The 21,022-nt window shown below is 46.4% G+C and overlaps 7 protein-coding genes across 7 annotated transcripts; 4 read left to right on the top strand and 3 right to left on the bottom strand.

Annotated features, from left to right (window-relative positions):
* Nucleotides 1-220: 220 nt before the first annotated feature.
* TRV_00080 (uncharacterized protein) lies at nt 221-5,392 on the top strand (the record flags this gene model as incomplete). Its single annotated transcript, XM_003025707.1, has 2 exons — nt 221-285; nt 415-5,392. 2 exons carry the CDS (start codon nt 221-223, stop codon nt 5,390-5,392), a joined length of 5,043 nt encoding a protein of 1,680 aa, XP_003025753.1.
* A 491-nt stretch (nt 5,393-5,883) lies between these two features.
* TRV_00079 (uncharacterized protein) lies at nt 5,884-6,189 on the bottom strand (the record flags this gene model as incomplete). Its single annotated transcript, XM_003025706.1, has 1 exon — nt 5,884-6,189. The coding sequence occupies one exon, from the start codon at nt 6,187-6,189 to the stop codon at nt 5,884-5,886; it is 306 nt and encodes a 101-aa protein (XP_003025752.1).
* Nucleotides 6,190-6,551: 362 nt separating this feature from the next.
* On the bottom strand, nt 6,552-9,496 carry TRV_00078 (NF-X1 finger and helicase domain protein, putative; the record flags this gene model as incomplete). The annotated part of the gene is made up of 3 exons (XM_003025705.1): nt 6,552-8,625; nt 8,682-9,040; nt 9,095-9,496. The coding sequence occupies 3 exons, from the start codon at nt 9,494-9,496 to the stop codon at nt 6,552-6,554; spliced, it is 2,835 nt and encodes a 944-aa protein (XP_003025751.1).
* Nucleotides 9,497-10,728: 1,232 nt separating this feature from the next.
* Nucleotides 10,729-12,822, top strand: TRV_00077 (uncharacterized protein; the record flags this gene model as incomplete). The annotated part of the gene is made up of 3 exons (XM_003025704.1): nt 10,729-10,771; nt 10,850-12,500; nt 12,600-12,822. 3 exons carry the CDS (start codon nt 10,729-10,731, stop codon nt 12,820-12,822), a joined length of 1,917 nt encoding a protein of 638 aa, XP_003025750.1.
* A 648-nt stretch (nt 12,823-13,470) lies between these two features.
* On the bottom strand, nt 13,471-14,550 carry TRV_00076 (uncharacterized protein; the record flags this gene model as incomplete). Its single annotated transcript, XM_003025703.1, has 1 exon — nt 13,471-14,550. The coding sequence occupies one exon, from the start codon at nt 14,548-14,550 to the stop codon at nt 13,471-13,473; it is 1,080 nt and encodes a 359-aa protein (XP_003025749.1).
* Nucleotides 14,551-14,942: 392 nt separating this feature from the next.
* On the top strand, nt 14,943-15,728 carry TRV_00075 (uncharacterized protein; the record flags this gene model as incomplete). The annotated part of the gene is made up of 1 exon (XM_003025702.1): nt 14,943-15,728. One exon carries the CDS (start codon nt 14,943-14,945, stop codon nt 15,726-15,728), a length of 786 nt encoding a protein of 261 aa, XP_003025748.1.
* Nucleotides 15,729-18,493: 2,765 nt separating this feature from the next.
* On the top strand, nt 18,494-20,162 carry TRV_00074 (uncharacterized protein; the record flags this gene model as incomplete). The annotated part of the gene is made up of 2 exons (XM_003025701.1): nt 18,494-18,946; nt 19,008-20,162. The coding sequence occupies 2 exons, from the start codon at nt 18,494-18,496 to the stop codon at nt 20,160-20,162; spliced, it is 1,608 nt and encodes a 535-aa protein (XP_003025747.1).
* Between the last annotated feature and the right edge of the window lie 860 nt (nt 20,163-21,022).

Below are 21,022 nucleotides of genomic sequence, written 5' to 3'. Positions count from 1 at the left end.
TCAAGCTGATGACTGCAATGTTCGCGGCGTCTTGGTTTCCTTGTACCGTGTTGTCGCTCATTGGCTAGAGAGCTCCGGCTTGTCTGACATGCTCCATCTGATAACATAACCGCATCCTTCGTTACTATTATTGAAATATAGCCATCGTTAATACACCAAAAGCAGAGCTGGCAGAGAGAGACCGGCCAGCCAGAAGCTCGTCTTCTTGCATCTGCTAGCCATGGAAGACTGCGGTGGACGCCCGATCTGGGACGTCGATGACCTGTCAGAATGCTTCCAGAGAAAGTGAGCAAATCCTTGCTGAGCCTCTTCCTTTCTTTTTTCCACGTTTTCTTTTACACCCAATTTTTGGGGGATCCTGAAAGCATTTGTCTATATCAACAGAGAGCTAATCGTGTCTTCTCCGTGAAATAGGTACCTTGGTTTTATTTTCCCGATAGCTGCCTGTGCGATCTCGCTGTTCTTTGTCCTTGCACACATCCTGCTTTACCGGATTGCCGAGTACCGAAGAAAACAGTATAAGAGCGTCCCCTCTGATATCGTGGATGTACACACCAATGGAGCTGAGGAAGTTGGCTACAGAGATGATGGAGATGAGGAGAGTGACTTGATGCTCAACAAAGTAATCAGCCGTACGGCAGATATACTGATTGAGCCTGATAAGCCGCGATGGAAGACCCTGGTCAACACCGTCGAAATACTCGCCCTGGTTGGCCAGGTGGTTACGAACGGCATTGCCATTGCAGCTGTTGCCAATGCCACCGGTTTCCAGATTTCTGCCATTGCCCGGTTGGCTTCGTGGACCTATATTCTAGCTCTAGCTGTTGGGCGAATTGCCTCTTCACCATCTAGATGCCCGTCCCTACCGAAAATATGGAACCATACAGCCTCCCTATACTCATTGCAATGGCTCCTCATCATCTTACCGTTCCGCTCCATCTTAATCCACCATCCAAAGAGCATTGTTTTGCCCTTCTTTGCTACTGATTTCAGTCTCTCCTCTATACTATTCCTAATTGCTTTGACAACTCGCAAAGGCGAAGAGACAATTCTTGTCCAGCCTGAAGATGGGCTAACCCCACCTAAAGATCAGTTTGCCAGCCTTTTCTCCTTGGCTAGTTTCTCCTGGATGGATACTTTCATTGCTATGGGGTATAAGAAATCCTTGGAAATCAAGGATGTCTGGAACCTCAAGCCCGAGGGACATGCAACTGCGGTTCTGGCCAATTTCCGCCAGTATAAGAAGGCTTGCACTATGGCATGGAATCTCCTTGGATATTTTTCCCGTGATCTGTTTATCCAAGGTCTCTGGGCAATTCTAGCTGGACTTTTCACATTCCTCCCTACTTGGCTTCTTAAGTTCATCCTGGAATATGTTGAAAATCCCGACGAGGTACCCGTGAGTGCTGCATGGCTCTATGTTATCCTTATTTTTGTTTGTGGAGCTGTCATGGCTGTCGGAGATGGCCAGTCTCTATGGCTCGGAAGGGAGCTTAGTGTCAAGCTCAGAGCCATCATCGTCGGCGAGCTATACGCCAAGGCTCTCAGACGTAAAGCTGGTGCGTTCGTTGGAAGTGCTCACAAGGATGAAGACGATACCAAGGATAAACTGAAGGGATCCAAAAAGGCAAAGAGCAAGGATAAAGAAGACGGCAAGCCAGAGACCGAAAAACAGGCAAACCTGGGCAAGATTATAAACTTGATGGCTATTGACTCGTTCAAAGTCAGCGAAATCTGTGCATACCTGCACTTCCTGTGGGCAAGTGTTCCGTCTCAGTTTATCGTGGCCGTATACTTCCTTTACCAAGTCATGGGAGTCAGTTCTCTAGCCGGAGTTGCAATGACGATTTTAATTTCCCCATTGAACGTTTACATCGCCAGCAGGTTCCGAGCTGTCCAGTATCAGATCCTCGCAGCCACAGATGCTCGTATCCATGCTACCAACGAAGTATTACAGAATATTCGAATTATTAAATACTTCGCTTGGGAGCATCGCTTTGAGGGCATCATCGACGAAAAAAGAAGAACTGAGCTAAAGTATATACGCTCCCGTTACCTGCTCTGGGTATGGGCTGTGACCCTTTTCTACGGAACACCGCTTGTCACAAGTCTCTGCACTTTCTATATTTTCACCCACATTGAAAACAAAAAGTTGATACCATCAATTGCGTTCCCAGCCTTGTCTATGTTTTCCCTTCTTCGTGTGCCCCTAGATCGACTGGCCGACATGGCAGCTCACGTTCTGGAAGCCAAAGTTTCCATTGATCGTGTTGAAGAATTTTTGACTGAAGAAGAAACTGAAAAGTACCAACAACTAAAGGACTGCGATGATGAAGACCCTAAGATCTGTCTGGAAAACGCTACTTTGTCCTGGGGGTCCAGCAGGATGGATTCTAACAATATCTTGGGCAGCACAGCTCCTGCTTTCCGACTGATTGACGTCAACGTGAATTTCCAGCTTGGAAAGCTCAACATCATTGCTGGTCCGACTGGGTCTGGAAAAACCTCCTTGCTCATGGCTCTCCTGGGAGAGATGAGCTTAATCAAGGGTTCCGTGTCACTTCCCGGAGCCACCAGCGACAGAGCTGACCTTCGTCCTGACCCAGTGACTTCATTGACAGAGAGCGTTGCTTACTGTGCTCAGGAAGCCTGGTTAGTTAACAACACTATAAAGGAGAACATTATCTTTGCATCAAGCTACGATGAGAATCGATACGAAGCTGTGATCAAGGCCTGCTCTCTGGAACGTGATCTAGAGATTCTAGATGCTGGTGACCAAACTCTGGTTGGTGAGAAAGGTATCAGTCTTTCAGGCGGTCAGAAGCAGCGAATTTCTCTCGCTAGAGCAATGTATAGCAGTGCTCGTCATTTGCTCCTCGATGATTGCCTCAGCGCAGTGGACTCGCATACTGCCAAACACATCTTCAACAATGCTATTCTTGGTCCGCTCATGATGAACCGTACCTGCATCCTGGTTACGCATAACGTCTCACTCGTCTTACCACAGGCTGAGTATGCTGTCATACTTAAGAATGGCCGTGTTACCGCTCAGGGATCTCCCAAGGATCTCATCGAGGCTGGTGCTATTGAAGACGATATTCTCAAAGCAGGCTCTGGTTCCCATGGACCCTCACAGTTGGCTTCCCGTGTGCCCTCGAATCTGGAAGAAATTGTCGCTGCCCAAGCAAAGGACACTGCTGCCGCAGGAACAAATGGAGCCGCCAGACCTTTGAAGAAGAAGAAAGCAACCGCAGCCTCACCACCAACTAATGAAGAAATGAAAGTTACTGGAAGTGTACCAATGTCCACTATCTACATGTACCTTCGTGCCATGGGTCCGTGGTACTACTGGGCTCTGGCAATGATATTCTTCGTCCTTCATCAGCTCGCATCTCTAGCACCAAACGTATGGGTCAGACAATGGGCCAATGCGTATGAGATTAGAAACAATACTCAGAGCGTATCGGTTGCTGGTTTCGATGTCCCCAGCCTGAATTTTGGGCGCACAGCCGCAACATCTCTTATGTCCCAAGCACCGAACGAGTCCTTGCTCTCTATCGCAAGAAGGAAATATGCTGACATCGACGAGTCGTACTACCTTTGGATGTACCTTCTGCTCACAATTGCCTACATTATCATTACTTTCATTAGAGAGTGGATTTTCTTCTGGGGATCTCTTCATGCATCCAGGAAAGTCCACGGTTGGCTACTGCGTGCCGTAATGCGAGCCAAGTTCAAGTTCTTTGATTCCACGCCTTTAGGCCGCATTATGAATCGCTTTTCAAAGGATATCCAGTCTATTGATCAAGATGTCGCAGTTACAGCCATCGGAGTTATACACTGCGCTGCTGCAATTGCCATGATTGTTATTCTTATCTCGGTTATCACCCCACAATTTCTCATCGCTGGTGTCTTCATCACCATTATGTACATTGCCCTCGGAGCCTTCTATATTAACACCTCGCGTGACCTCAAGCGTTTGGAGTCCATTCAACGAAGTCCATTGTATCAGCAGTTCGGCGAGACACTGAATGGAGTCGTTACGATTCGAGCCTATGGTGATGGTGCACGCTTCATTTTGGACAACCATGGTCTTATCAATACCTACAACAGACCTTATATCTATTTATGGGCAGCCAACCGATGGCTCGCTTTCAGAATTGACATTATCGGTGCACTTGTGTCATTTTTCGCGGCTGTCTTCCTTATTCTAAGCGCTAGGAAAGTGGACGCTGGGGCTGCGGGTCTAGCAATGACATATGCCATTACCTTCTCCGAAAACATTCTCTGGTTAGTCAGACTCTACTCTGAGAACGAGCAGAATATGAATTCGGTTGAGCGTGTGGAGGAATACATGAAGGTGGAACAAGAAGCACCAGCTCTGATAGCTGAAACCAAGCCAGCCGGAGTATGGCCAAGCAAGGGTGCTGTCAAATTTGTCGATTATTCTACCAGATACCGTCCAGATCTCGATAGAGTGTTGAAGAATGTGAGCTTCGAAATCCAACCCGGTCAACGTGTCGGTATTGTCGGTAGAACCGGTGCAGGGAAGAGTTCCCTAGCATTGGCCCTTTTCAGAGGACTTGAAGCAGAAACCGGGAAGATTCTAATTGACGATGTTGATATTGGATTGATCGGTCTGCGCGATCTCAGACAAAACATTACCATCGTGCCGCAAGATCCTACGCTTTTCACGGGAACGATTCGAACTAATCTAGATCCCTTTGGCTTGTTCACCGATGAGGAGATCTTCACTGCCTTAAGACAAGTTCATCTAATCGGTCCCGCCGGCTCTGAAGAAATAGAACCACCATCAAGTAGCTCCGCAGCCGAAAATGCGGAACCGGCTCAATTGCTCCTTGAAGATGACACTACAGCCAACACTCCTCAGGACTCCAACACCCTAGTTGGTACCGCAAATGGCAGCACAACTGATACGGATTTTGGCGCAGCACACTTACAAGATAACAAAAACATATTCCTAAACCTTGAATCAGCTATCACGGAGTCTGGTTCTAATCTTTCTCAGGGCCAGCGACAACTTCTGTGCTTAGCCAGAGCGCTACTAAAATCTCCAAAAGTCCTCCTTATGGATGAAGCAACTGCTTCAATTGATTATGCCACCGACTCCAAGATTCAAGATACTCTTCGTGAATTAAGGGGTAACAACACCATATTGACAATCGCACATCGTCTTCAAACTATCATCGATTATGATAAAGTCCTTGTCCTTGATCACGGTGAGGTGAAGGAGTACGATGGCCCATGGCAGCTGATTAACCAAGAAGGAGGAATCTTTAGGAGTATGTGTGAGAACAGTGGAAATATGGAGTCGCTGTTAGAAGCTGCGAAGAAAGCCTGGGAGCAGCACAGATTGGTGGATGATTCCTAGAATATCAACTAGGGCAAATCCCTCTTGTTGACCTTCGCTTTTTTCGGCAACCAAAAGAAATTGTACCTTTTCCCCCGTATTCTTATAATATTTTGTGTTTAAGTCTCAACAACCTATAGTAGCTACCGCCATTGGAAAAACTGTGCATTGGCCTACTGTTGTCCTTTTTTGCTTTAGCAGTTATACATAATGCAAAGCTATTAAAACGTAGTGCAAAGGTCTTTCCCCTTAATACCGCCCCGATAGCCTGTAGGTTCTCTCATTTTATTATGGAAGCATCTCCTTGTGTTATTTTCTCTCTTGCTATTAGCCTTAGTCTAGTCATCCAACGCGAGGAAACACTCGGTATCGCCACGTTCGGGTCCCAGAGAATGAATGATAACAATATGATCCTTCGTTCCTCGAAGACTATGGATATATCATCACAACCAAGAGATGCCTTCGCTAGATGCTGGGTATCAATGATACACGGATGGTGTGGTTACTCCAACTTAATCAAGTAAGTTAGACGACTTCCTGCCACTGGTATTTTTGATAACAGGAAGGGAGTTTGAGTAGAATTGGGTATACTTCCTCCTAATACCACCGCTCTCATCCGATATCATTTCTGATTTTTCTTCCTTATCAATTGTAAGAGGATTATTTGAGCTTTCATCCCCAAATAAATCCGTGAAAGCTTCCTTATCCAATTTCCGTAGGTTTTCTTGCAGTGCTAGTTTTTCTGCTTCTTTTGCAAGCCGAGCGTCTTCTTTCTGTGCGCCACCAGACGCAAAGGCCTGATATCGTTTAGCAAGCATAGCACGCTCCTCAGCGCTTTGTTGGGGGAGGAAATCTGCTTCTCGAGGAATAACAGAGCGGATTTTTGGTACATTTGCCAGAGCTTGCCGTGAGGCCGCAATACACGGACAACTGCAGCTACGAAAGCATCGCTCCATACATTTATGACCGCATGGCAGCATTCGATCGCAGTTCACTTGGCATTGTAGCTTAGAGTGAGGGATGCTATTTATGTTGAGGTCAGTGAGTAAATTTGCAAGCACCTAAGAAGACTGGGAGAGCTCATACGCATGGCATAGTAGAGGACATGTATGCCCGCACTGCGACTCCTCTCCACACCTCTGGGAGCAACCCCCATCATTATTTGACCATTCATCAGGGTCTAGAGATAGGCATTAGCATGATTTGGATTGGAGCTTATATTCAAAGGATGTGGCATCATACTACTGATTAATGTCTTGGTCCCATGCTTTTTGCACATCAGAGGAAGGAAGTATCCCAGTCGTTTTGGTGTTTTTCTCATAATTTGTGATACTTCCCACCACAAACCATTAGTGATAGCAAGAGATTCAGCATTCCCAAAAATATAAAATCCTCGTTTGGCACGGGATAACGCAACGCAAACGCGATTCTCATTTGCAAGAAAACCAATATTGTCTGCTTCATTGCTCCGAACCAAAGATAGAATCACAACTTCGTTCTCTTCTCCTTGGTAGGAATCGACAGTGACCACCTTTGTGTATTGGCCTTGGAAAAGTTTATTTTCTTTCAACGCTTTGAGAATGAGCTTCCGTTGCCCATTGTAGAACGTCAAGATGGTAATATCCTCTAAAGGTACACCATTCATGTGCAAGTAGACATAGAAGCCTACAATCATCTTTGCTTCCTTCTGATTGTACCTTGACGACAAGCTGTCAGAGGATTCAGTCCACTCATGCGTAAAAAAGTAAGAGTTGATTCCTCCCATCCCTGGCACATCTTTGCGGTCTAGAACGCTGGGATGGTCGTTTAGATCGTCGTAAATGGGTGAGAGGATGCGGCGAATCTCTGGAGCCATGCGTCTCTGGCTGGTCAATCTTTTGAACGGAATCTTGTTTCGAACAAGCCTCTCGAACATTGAGATGTTCAGGTAGAAGGGTTCACCTTCAAGCTCCTGCATAGAACAACTGCCCCTAAGTTGCTGGTGGTCCCCAACTAAGATAAGGTGTTGCAAGGATTCCATGCATGCTGCAGCCACAGGAGCTTCTAGAACCTCAGCCGCTTCTTCAATAAGAATGATTCTGGGCCGCAGGCTAGAAACAAGAGCGCGGTATTTGCTCAAACCTGTAGTAGTCATACCAACTACTCGTGAATCCCGCAGTATTAGAGAATCCCTTTCCCATTTCCCGATCTTTGCGTTTTTGCATGCCACATTGTACTTCTTGAGAATATGACAAACTTTTTCACGAATGGCTTCCTTTGCCCGTTTTTGAAGGACCGAATAAGTTGCAGCACGCACGGCACTGGGGATCTTCCACATATCATCATACTTCATATAACCGGTTTCAATGGACTTCTCAGAATACGTGCGAGGTCCTCTAGTTGTAAATAGCTCCCTCAAAGCAAGGAATTGACCCTTCAGGACCTCATAGTCATCATCATCCAGACCATGTTCAGCCTCAAGTTCCTTCAGCTGCTCATACTCCATGTCAATTTCTTCTTCAGAAAACCCGAAATTTTCTTGTCTGTACACCAATTCGAATTTTGTCAGCGCATCTCCCAACCAGACTGACATTGGATCGGTCTGATCGCCTGCTCGTATCCATCCCGCTGCTCCTTTAATGAGCGAGTCGTGTTGGGCTATCGAGATAATTCCCAATTTTAAAAACAGCGATGGTTGTAGAGGTGAGTGTGAGTTTTCTGCTCGAAATGGAGAAAGAAGTTCAATAATTTGATCTGTAAGGTCGCGTAACTCTTTTCTCGCGGGGACAAGACATCCTCCAATAACAGATGGCAAGTTGTTCTTTTTCCGCAATTCGAAGACGGTACGTGTCCTGATTTCAGAATCTGTGCTTCTTCCACCAAGCCGAACATAGCTTTGCTCAAACTTTGATATGTGACGAAGCAGCTGGTCCAGAGCATGGTTAGTCTGTGCGGCGATGATTATGGGGGGATCACCCTGGCGAAAGTTTTCTAGCATCACTTTTACCGCCACAACGGATACATGAGTTTTTCCAGTACCTGGGGGTCCTTGAACAATTGATAGTTTTTTGGTCAGTATTTGCTGCAGAGCGTTCCACTGAGAAGAATCCAAAGTATCGGGGTGGGCAGGCCATCCGATACTAGTATTAACCTTTTGAAGGTCTCCATCCTTAGAAGGTAGCACGCTGGACATCTTGACCAATGGATCATCTTTTATATATTGGGGAGGCTCGATTGAAGGCTTAAGGTCACAGATATGCTCTGAAAGTGGAAAGCTATATTTTTATTGTTAGTATTGTGATATTTTGCAGCACAGGGGATGACAGTTTACCTCTCGCCTGACATCTTCTGTAGAGCACTTAGGGTATGCCTGGAAGCTTCGAAGTACCCAGTTCGGGCTTCTACCATAACCCATTCCTGTTGATAATCAAATTCGAAGTCTTCATGACGCGGAAAAAATATATCGACCTCCGGCGGGGAAGCCTTCAAGCCGTCTAATGGCCTCGCTGCAACTGTGGCTACAATGCATTTGTTCTGGAAGGAATCACTTGCTGGAGATAATGCAACAATATTTCCTGTCATTAGACGCTTTGAGTATTCCCACACAATTTTTTTCCCCGCTCTGAAAGTCGAGAATTGGATCCTAGCGGCAATCCCAGCTTGTGCAAACGTCACCCCAACGATATGAACCTAGACGATGCGTTAAAATTGGTCCCGCCTATTAATCCTTGGAAAAGTAGTTACCTTTTCATAAATACAGCATTGAGATGAGTCAGACATCTTTGGATCATGACGAAAATATGCAACTGCATCTCTTAACGGCGCAACTGCATCCTCACGAAGTAGCTCGTAGTGAGTCTTGAGATAAGTATCCTTTGATGGCCAAGGGCCGTAAATCTGGTTGACACCAAGTGAGATCACTTCTTCATCGTCAAGGCCCAGAATCTCCTCAGAAGATGGCAGTTCAGGGTTAGCTGTCCAAGTTCCAGGCGTACCAGAGTGATCTGAGCTGGTAACATATTCCTTAATCTCCTTATCAATATGAACTGTTGGGTGAACCTCACTGAGCGCGTGAGAATTCGCTGGCCAACTTCGGCCTCGGCCTCGACTGCGGCCCCTACCGCGTTGGATCGCTCGACCTCGCATCACTGCCCCAGTCTAGCTAGCGATAGTGGTGCAAGCCTTGAGAAAACGGCAAAAGAACCCTCAAACCATGTGGTAATTTGAACCACCAACATGAGACTTTGAGCTATTGATGTCGGATAGAGCAAGTTCAGGAAACAGAGGAAAAGAGGAGAAGCGGAAAAGAGGAAATTATTGATATAAATTAACTAAACAAAGCGAGCCAAGAGTGAAGCGAGCGGAATTTGCCGGTGTATAGAGGACAGCAAAGCACGGAATATAAATGATAGGAGAGAATAAGTGAGAGGAAGGGCGTTTATGGGTGTTGTGTCTTAGTCCTAGGGCAATCGCGAAGGACACAATACTACAACACAGCCTGAGCAAGATTGTGAGAAGAAGGTGCTAGAAGGGGGCAGAAGGATGGGATAGAAAGTAACAAGACTAGCGTTGCTAGTACTTGATGTTATTATCTGATACAAGTAGAGAAAACCCTTGGTAACAAGGGAGTAAGTTGGGACAATTTTCTTTATCTTCAGTAAAAAAAAAGAATTGGTGAAATATGATCAAGATGCGGGATACTGCATCTATGATCTAATTGATTGGTGGAAGAATGAGACATAATCAGCATATTCGATCTTCTCAAGTAATAAACAGGCCAGAGATGTCTCTAGCAAACGCAGAAATTCGCGGGTTAGCCACGCTATGGATCCAGAAGGGAAGCTGATATGTAAATATATACATATGCATGGTATGTAGCTGCAGCCAACAGAATATATTCTCTAAAAAATGTCAAAATCGTAGTAGATACGGCAGTTCAGCATGTTTCGTCTCATGGTTTATGGGTTTAAGTCGAATGGAAATAGATCTCATCAAGGATGAAGTCGGGTGGACAGAAAGTCGGATTAAGGTTTTTCCAAAAAGCGACATTAGGCGCCCGAAGCGCTCAAAGCGCCCAGTCGCGGCTAACCTCTTCTACGGCTTTCTTTGCGCCATTCGAGAAGGCGACTGGGGACTTCCTCATGCGACCATTAGGACTTCTGACGTCCTGTTTACTTTGCTGTCTGTACGGGCGCATGTAGCCTCTTTAAAGACAATGCGTTCTTTACTCGCGGAAGCCTGCTGTGCAAGTTATATTTTCCACCCAGTTCCTGGCGCACCGGAGTTTGATACCACCCCGAATCAATAACCTACTTCCGCCCGCTTCAATCTGCTATATAGAGCGGTATCGAATATAAACTCCCTAGAGTCGATTCGCAATGCCTTCAATTTTAGATGACGACGATGATCGAGATTTGATCGGTGAGTTTGGCAACTTAGCAAAGCCCCGCGGCGATAGCAAGGATGGCGCATAGCTAATACGTTCTATCACTTTAATAGGATCTCAAGATGGCAGCTCGGATGGCGGCATGGATGATACCATGCAAGATATGGATGATATGGAAGTTGATGTTGAGCCTGAGCCTGAGCCCGAGCCCGAGCCTAATTCTCCTTCGAATTCCAGTGTTGTCGATTCGGAGCACCATGCTAGAAACGCACAAAATCCCGAAGTGATAATTACTGCCCCTGCGCTCGATCCAGTTCCCGATCAGCCCTTTATGTACAGGCCACAGGTCCGTCCAGAAGTGCTGACTGCTGCAACGTATGACATTGTGCCGACAACAGCTGCCCCCCATAGCACTTCCATCAATGCTGTCACTTCAACAGCCGATATGCGCTGGGTATTTACCGGTGGCTCGGATGGATACGTGAGAAGGTTTAATTGGGTCGATTCTATCAACAGCAAGCTCATGCTCACTGTTGCCCAGCGCCATCCATTTGTCGACAGCGTTGTCAAGGCTGGCGTCTTGGTGAATTACTGGGAGAACATGGATGGTACCGCAATGTCGCCGGTATACTCCCTTGCAGCTCAAGCAGAAGGACTATGGCTTCTTACGGGCTTAGAATCGGGCTTCATTCGATTGCAATCAGTTCGTCATGACGAGGGTAAAGAAATTGCAGTACTCAAACAACATACCTCTGCGGTATCAGTCTTATCTCTTACCCACGACGAGAGATCGCTTTTGTCAGGCAGTTGGGATAAGAGAGCGCTGGAGTGGGACCTCGATACTGGAAAAGTGAAACGCACCTTTGGGCCAAGCATTGGACAAGTTTCCGCCATTGAATTCCGTCCTGAATCAAGCCTCCCCGTCCCACGGGAGATTGTGGAGAAGCCACTAACAAATGGCACATACTCATCTAATAACCGTGCTGCCCCATCAACCAACCAAAGTTTTGTTAACGGTGGAGGGAATAATAAAGATGGACAAATCGGCGACCAGCCTGGATCTCCTGCCGATTCTCTATTTGAGGCGGACTCGCTTTTTGGAGATGCAGAGGGTGGTGGTGATGCTGACGCTCCGTCTGGTGGCGCATTTGCAGCAGAAGACGATGAGTTCTCCCAGGCACTGGCTAATGGGATAAAACAAAAACAACAGGTGCCCCGAAAAGATGCAGACGATAGCACTTCAAATGCAATGCCTAATGGAATCGTCTCGAATTCGGAATCACTGATAGAAAGTATCCCTGAATCAGGCTCCACTAGCCAACTTCAAACAACTAAGCAAGAACCAGAAGACTCACAGGTCAATGGGATATCTGACTCTGTAATGAGTGGCCTCCCACACGCCGAAGATATGGAGTCTTCAGCAGCAACCATGGAAAAAGGCGCCACCGCGAGTGACATGAATTCCCTCGGAAATTCTAATAGTACTTTCCTGTCTGCTTCGATAGATGGGACAATTCGAGTGTGGGATCGTAGGCAATCGGATCCGATTGCCCGCATAACGCCGCGAAACAGTCCACCATGGTGTATGAGTGCTTGCTGGTCTCCTGATGGCAATTATATCTACGCCGGTAGACGAAATGGTACTGTTGAGGAGTATAGTTTACACAAAGGCCTTCGGGATCCCCAGAGAACCTTTAAATTCCCACATGGGAGTGGCGCAGTATCCTCTGTTAAAATAATGCCCAATGGGCGACATCTTATCTGGTACGTTGCTCTTCAACCTTTACTTTACTCATTCTTTAGGTCATTTATGTACATGACGCTCTCTCTCGCGGATTGCTAATATATTCTTTGTACCGATAGCGCTTCTCATGATATTCTACGCTTGTATGACTTGAAGGAAGAGCAGAGCTCTAGATCTTCGGTTCCCTTCCTCATTATACCCGGCCATCGTACAGGTACCATTTCCCAGCTTTACATGGATAACGCCTGCAAGTACTTGATTTCTACCGGTGGAAACCGAGGGTGGGAAGGATCAACGACAGAAGTCCTTCTTGGTTATGAAATATCCTCCCTACAGTCCTAATCCTAACTAGAACACATATTCTATGTGCTGCCTATTTCCCTTCCCTGATTTAATCATCAGCATCTAACAACCTCCTACATCTTACTGATACCTTTTTCATTTTTTTTGTTATTTAATTTTTGTTGTTGCTCACCGGCTGGCATCAACAGGTATTGTGATGTGCCTTTTTATCGTTTTATGGGTTCTATCAGGTCTGGTCGGCGGATGGCGTTTCTGCCGAGGTTGATGCTTATATTTATTCTCATCCTGCAGCTTTTCTAGGAAATATTTAATTTAAAAGAGGAGGGAATTCAATGTATTAGCATGCGTGTATACTTCACTATACAACATCCTTTTATTAATATAGTTTCGTTGAATACTGTCTGTGAGCTATCCCTAAAAGCCTCTCCCTCATCCAGGTATATTTATTAAATTCGTTATATATATCATCATGTTCACAGGCCAACGTTAAATATTCGGATATCTTGCATAAAAATCAATAAAAAAATATTCCAAAATCCATGACAGGAAGCCACCCAAATTCCATCCATTCCGTAACCCATAGGAATACATGATATATACCGAATATGCCACCTCCAACTTGGCCTTTCCACAGGGCCAGTAAATCATAGAGCAGCCCCCACACCTCTAATGCATAACAATATGAGATTAAAGGCCAAGATTAACACCTTCACAGACAGACTGGATTTGCTTCTTCCATTCAGTATAATGCATGTCCGCCCTTCCGCCTCGATGTACCATGCCACTTTCAAAGTAGACATATGCGGGGCCCGGGTGTCTTCCAGGTGACTCGGATGATTCCATGACATAATTCATCTGTTGCATTGTTTCCGAGTTTAGAATATGAGGCTTGGATGGTGCTTTGCCACTCGTGCTAATGGAAGTCTCACTGGCCACTAATAACGCGGGAGGTAACTGGCGCTGGGTTATAGAGAGATGAGTTGATACCCAGGTAGGTGCAATCATGCTAGAGGATCCCACTCGCATGGTCCTCACAATATCAGATATAAGCATCTGGTCCAACTTATCAATATCGACGATATGGCCAGGAGAACGCAAGAACAGAACCCGCTCGTAATCAAGTAGCTGTTCTGATGCCTTTTTCATCATCTGCGTTTCTGATAATGCCTTCGGCCGTATATTAGAGGTATCAACCCCTTGAACAACAGCATTCAACCTAGTACTTGACTTCTTCAGGATGGCGAGAGCGGATGAGACACTCTTAGTTGGAGAACTAGCATCCCATGCCTTTGGATATAGGAGAATTCTCTCTGAGGTCTGAGAGCTGTTTGATGCAAGTCTCTCGAAAAGGAGTATAGTAGAGCAAATGTCGGAGGCGACCGGTTTTGTCAAGATTTGTAAGAACGCATGCTTTGACTTGACTATTTCTCCCTCAAACTCCTCATTTTCTTCGGCGAGCCCGTCTAGCGCATATTCGTCTACTCCTTGGCTTAATTTTGTCCGTCTGCCCAAAATATGGCCCTTTCTCTTGGTGTCAGGGTTCGCGACTGGCTCAGAAGATAGGTTGGCGTCATCCCATGTCTGCTCCGAAGGATATATCGGTTGAAATTTGGGATTTGCTGCTGGTGATCGCTGTAATGCCACCTGTATATGCTTCACCGATTGCTGCTGCAAGGCATACCCGGATAAAAAGAGAATAAGAGTGAAAAATCCGAATATTGACGAGGATAATGCGACTCCAACGGTGGAAGAGCTAAGTAATACCATGATGTAAACAAAGGTTTATGCGGGCGCAGAGCATGGATACAGCCGTATCATTAGGAGAGATAGGGATAGAAACAATAAGAATATGGACGAGGTGCTTTAGATGCTATAAGTAATTGAAATCACGGACCCATTGCCTCATAGGACCTTGCCGCCCATGTCGCAGCGTTGTGAGTTATCGTGAACGGGCCCTGAGATGGCGGTTGGAAGGGCAACCGGCTTATCGATAACTAACTAAAGCCTGCCAACCTTAATTTGATGCCGACGATAAAACACCGCCAAGCTTCGATTTCTTCAGGTCGCCAGCATCCATTTCACCGAGAATCGCTTTGTGACCTTTCTTCCCGCGTTCGAAACATATTTTACCGATTAACTGCACGAAAGCGAGCCGAAGGATGTCTCATCATCGCGCAGATGCCAGTGCTCTTCTTGATACTCGTGGCTACTCAGGCCCGCTGATTCGCGGCGTGAACCCAGCAACACTCTTCGAGAAAGCAGTTCGAGATCGAATAACAGACTCCTACTATTGGAAAGAGCAGTGTTTCGGATTGAATGCAGCAACTCTCTGCGACAGAGCGGTTGAGTTAACCTATATCGGCGGCACCTACGGCGTGGGCCAGAAGCCAACTCCTTTCCTCTGCCTTGCTTTCAAGCTCCTACAACTTGCACCAGAGAAAGAAGTGATATTGGAGTATTTGAATTTCCACGATCCAGAAGCAGATGAGGAGGATCCGAATGTTAAGAGGGATAGCACGGACGCAGACGGGGGTGCAGAGGATGCACAAGACAAAGCCGATGCAGCAATACTAAAAGCTACGGGGGATTTCAAATACCTGCGCGCGCTAGCAGCGTTTTATATACGACTTACTTTCGAGCCAGTGGAGATATATAAAACGCTGGAACCGCTTTTGACGGATTATAGGAAGCTGAAGAGACGCACCAAGGAAGGCTTCTTGCTAACCTACATGGACCAGTTTGTTGATGACCTACTCACGAAAGATCGCGTGTGTGGAACTAGTTTATGGAAGATACCGACGAGAACCATGTTGGAAGATTTGGATATACTCGACGAACGGATCAGCCCTTTGAATGACGAGCTAGAAGATCTAGATGAAGAAAGTGAACAGGAAGACGACAAGGAAGAGGGAGAGAATGGTGAAGAAAACACCGCCAGTCCGTGATTTATCAAAGGCCCTTGAAACATTAAAAAAGATGTTCGGATATTGCAATCAGTCTATCTAGCTAAATCTCTGTCCGGCCGAGGCCGCTGATGCAGATTGGAGCAACTTCCTACGAAAATCCCCGTAACACGGCGACTTTCGGGATGCACTACCAGTCTTGTTGCAGCGTGACATGGAGCGGTCACAGGAACGCTACTCTAATCCCAGTGGAGGGGGAAAACTGTTCCCCAGGCTGTCCTCCGGGTTCAAAGGCAACGAACCAAAAGACCAGTGATATTATTCACATGTTGAAGCCTTTTATACCGCATATCTGAGACAGCGTTGCCATCTGATTATTCTCACTTGGTTAGTACAACGCCGCAACAGGGCAAGAAATGAAGGTAATGGCGATTGGAAAGTCCAATAAACGAACAGGCAACGATACTTGAAGCATGAATTCAGCATTTTATTCAAAATTTTGATAAATCTCGGATGATAGTCTGCTTATGCTATGGCTAGCGCCTAGATTGTCTCTATAGTACTAAATCATCACTGAAGTCCCGTTAGCAATGCCGTTTTTCAGTTTTTGGAAAAGAGGCCCAGATCTACAGTATGGACGCATTGATTCCACATAAATTGCAAATCACATTCCCACCAGTTCTTTGCAATGAAGTTCTTGCCCAGAAAGACAATCTAGAATTTATGAGGAGAATCGGTGATACAACTTCCTTCGCTGTGCAACCCGATCCATGCGATTATTTTCCAGTTTTAACCGCGAATCAGTCCTGGGTTTAGATAGTTCTATTGAATAAGGTGTTAGGTCGGAAATAAAGCCGTAGAAATACGATGTACACATTGCTTCATGATGTTTTCCACTGAGTTGTCTATAAAACTTCGGTATTGTTTTAGTATATCAAATTCTAGGCTGAGCAATAGAATTCTGTTCAGGAGCCCATATACCCGGATAGCATGACAAAAAAAAAAAAAAAATATCTTGATTCTAGCATCAAATCTATTTTACCCCGCGGAAATGGCATCTGCTACGCCAACCCTCGAGTAGCTTGGTATCTGATATGCCATTTGGTAGGTTAACAATGTATCCGTGTAGATGATGTCCATGTTTTGGAATATCACATGGATGCTGTTGTGCTTTGGTAGAGATCCGCGACACATAAACAGCTATCAAACAATCAACAAAAGCCGGATTCTTGGACCAAATTCTAGGTATAAGTTTGGCTCTCGAGAGGACATATAAATGTTGATATCTCTGTCAGGGATGGGGTAAGAATGGACTGCATCTGTCTCTGTTGGTCAGGACGGCCATGCTGCAGCGATGCTGTGGCTGGCCTGTCACAAACCGCGAACCGATCTCATCATCTTTCGCCTCTTGTGTTCAACTTCATCCCTCGCCGTCAGTCTTCACTGTCTTCTTCACTGTCGCCCTCTCGTCTCCTTGTCAGCTGGATGATATCGCCCGATCGGGTAAGTGGTCTTCCTGATGGCTTAAAACAGACATTGATTGCACGTGATGTCGGATTTTTCAATCTCAACTTTTTGCTTGTTTGCGTTTGTGATTTCTTCGCTGCCCAAGATATAAAAACATGACGAGAAGCTCTGCGATGGCTTCTTGTTTTGCTCGTCTTTCGGGACGGGAAAGATGAGAAATGGGGATATGCTACCATATCTAGGGCATTCTGGGAATTGAGTCCAGCTGAAACACGCTCGAGCTCTGCCACCAGCGTCGCACCGATGTGATATCACTCGAGCATATATCTCTGCAGATTCACTCCGTAACTAGTTAACTAACCAATGCCTTGTGAGAGCCAGGCATCATGGCTTGAGGGCAAAAGCTACCCTCCCTTCAATGACTGAAAATTTGGCTATATTTTGGGAGGGAGAGAGAAGTTTTCGCACAGCTCACATGGAGGGCCAACTAGTTCATGGCTGAAGCAGCCACTGGTCCCGTCTACCACGCTTCGCTTTCTCGACTGGGGGCATGTTCCCTCAGCGAGCCATTTCCCCTCTTGCTTTTTCGTTGCATGCATCGTCTGGCATGGCTGCGGCTGGAGGACGGTCTTGGGTGCAGCCCATGAAGCACTTGATTTCATGGCTTCCAGACAAGCTTCTTGAGGCGTGGAGCCAATATTGCCTCGAGAATATCGGTCCTACCGATGGAGCATCAACCCCCACTCACATCAAGGGACGAAATTCTAAGATGGCAGGACAAGTTATTGGGCCCTCAGCCCTGGATTCTCTCCTTATAATTCAGTGCGGCGTTTACGAGATCCTCTCGTTGTCCTGCAATGCGGAATCCAGAGAGTCTAAATTGTTAGCCTAAATTTGAGACGATTCCTCGAATGCAGCCATTGGCTCAAAATACCCTCCCTTGAATTTCTATCCAGACCGACTACGCCTAACATGCTGTTGACGTTACTCAAGACCGTATATCTTACTTAAAAAGTATGGGCCACGGTGCTGCAGTTGTCGTCAGGATTTGAACGGGAAATCTGTAGGCGATGCCAAAAGATATTCCCATTGGATCTTGATATGCTGTTCTCTAGCAAGGCAAGGGTTGCCTTGTATGATGACGCCGCTGAAGTGATGGCAAGGGACGGTGGGACCTCTCTCAGTAATGTACAACTAATGCAGAAGATACGGAGTATATAGAACAGAGCCTTTTCTCGCTGGATTTCAGGAAATCTAGCAAGAGTTCACCTCCCTCTCACCTAGCCCATTCAATGCCAAACTGCTAGGGAGAGATTTCTCCTTTATTTTTCTCCGGCACAATGCTTTCCTCAATCAAGGAAAACTCCAACCTCAAAGAGGAGAACAACAACAATGGGTTCCAAGTTGACCTTGAAAATCCCGGGTCTTTGGACCAGAAGGCCGAAGCCCATAATGGGGATTCAGTCCGGTCTGACGATTCCTCGAGTGAGACTCCTCCCATAAAGACCCTCAAGATTGAGCGCAGTCTTCGCCAATTCGAACTATGGCTGGGTCGAAAATTCCACATTGAGACTCGAGGAATTGAACGGGTAAAGGAAGAAGATAAGCAGCCACCACCGCTTCGAAACACATTCCTCATGTGGTGGAGTATGTTTTGCAACCCCGGTGGCCTCCCCATAGGTGTCCTCGGAGCGCAATGGGGGCTTTCTCTACAGGAGTCGGTAATTGCTACTGTTGTCGGTACCATTATAGGAGCACTCTTGGTTGCATGGTGTGGTGTGCTGGGCGCAAAGGTGAGTTCTCCCCTAACTAGTCTATTATTTTGTGCTCGGGTTGACATGTTCCCTTATGTAGCTTGGACTGCGTTCCATGGCGACTTGCAGATATTCGTTCGGCTATTATGGCGCTAAACTCATATCTGTCTTGAACTTGCTCTTGGGTATCGGGTACGCTGTCATTAGTACCACCGTCTGCGGCCAGTTACTCCCTGCCGCCGCAGACTACAGAATCTCGACCAGCGTCGGCATCTATATTGTTTCCGCCCTGTCCCTCTTTATCTCTTTCTTCGGCTTCTCACTTATCCACAAGTTCGAGAGTTACTCATGGATACTTGCATTTATACTTTTCTGTGTCCTCCTTGGACAAACAGTGCCACACTTGACCCCTGAAATGATCCAGTTCAATCCTCACCGAGAAGGCTTCGCACCTCTTTTCCTGTCATACACATCGTTCACCGCAGCCGGTACATCTGGCTGGGCTACAGCCATCGGCGACTACTACTGCCATTACCCAAAGTCAGTTCCTCACTGGAAAATCATGTTATTGACACTCCTCGGGTTTTCCGCTTCGTCTGCCTTTGTGGCCATTGTCGGGTCCTGCGTTGGACTTGTTGCCATTCATGGGGAAGCCCACTTCCAGGAATCATATGCCGTGCATGGCTTGGGAGGAATCGTGGCGGAAATATCACACCCTGTCGGATGGTCCAAGTTCCTGGTTGTCATGATGCTATTCACCGTTATCGGAGGCTTGATCGCAAACTACTACTCCGCCGGCCTGTCAATTCAGATCTTGGGTCAACACTTCCGCTACATCCCACGTTTTGTCTGGAGTTTGCTCATCGCGGTGCTCATCACTGTGCTCTCTTTGCTGGGCAAAGATCACATTGTTGAATTGGTTGGAAACCTTGGAAATATGCTTGGATATCTGACCGCCGGTTACTCCGTCATTGTGTTCATCGAGGACCAATGGTTCAGGAGGCGAGATGGGTACGACTTGCAGGCGTGGGATAACAAAAACGGGCTTCCATGGGGTGTGGCAGCCGTGGGAGCAATGGCTGTGTCGTACGGTACTGGAGCTGTCCCCGGAATGAACACAACCTGGTATATCGGGCCCATTGCTGCCATGTTTGGCAATCCAGCAGGTGATGTAGGTCTTATCCTGAACACCGTCTTTACTGCCTTTACCTACTTTATCTTCCGGACTATCGAGAAAAGGTTTGTTGGACGGTAGTCAGAGTCTACCAGGTACAGAGACGAGAGGTTGGCAATTGGTATTTCACAACCACTTTCAGAAACGAATAATGATAGATGCGAATTTACTTTTATAGTATATCTCTCACTTTACGGTCTATATAGCTAATATGGCAATAAAAAAATGTTCAATGTTTTTTTTTTTTTTTCCCACTTGATCAACTGTCCATCTCAAAGTTGAGGATGTCGGCCTCCACCTATCAATCCATCAAGGTTATCCATGTCTGCTACGACTGCTCGAACCAACAACCCCCACGGTCAAGCCATGAAACGTCAAAACGTCGAGCATCTCTGCTCATAGGCAGACGACGTCCTGCCTGCTCCATCTGATGAGACATGCTGCACACCTCCTGTGGAACACAGTGACGACAAGCCGTCGATCATCCAGGACTCCCCTGCCACACGATCTCCACCAAGACGGCGGAAAGACAGGACAAGACAGTTGATTCTTCGGCAAACTCACCGAAACATCCTTCCCATGCATACACATCCTTCGCTTGGGTGTCTTTCAGGCAAATGCAGGGTACGACGATTCAGCAAGTCACACAGGATCAATAAGCTATCCGGCAAGACTCGGAGGAGGGTTCTTGCTCCCAATCTTGGAGAACAGAAGCAAAAGCGAGATTGAACATATTAACAATTTTTTTGAATTTTAAAATATTTCTCTGGTCTTTGGTTTCTTTCAAAGGATTATTTAAAACGCAAAAGGTAGCACACCTGGGGGACATTAGAAGAGAAGTCTGCTGCTGCTGGAACCACCAGACAGTCTGGGGGGTCTTTCTGAGCCTCCCTCCCACTTAAAATGAGCAAGGAAGATAAAATAAAAGACAAGTGAAGATA

Source organism: Trichophyton verrucosum (genome assembly GCF_000151505.1).
Source record: "Trichophyton verrucosum HKI 0517 chromosome Unknown contig00004_1.f1.exp, whole genome shotgun sequence".
NCBI lineage: Eukaryota > Fungi > Ascomycota > Eurotiomycetes > Onygenales > Arthrodermataceae > Trichophyton > Trichophyton verrucosum.
Note: the sequence above shows the minus strand (reverse complement) of the source record. Positions and strands in the feature narration are given on the sequence as shown.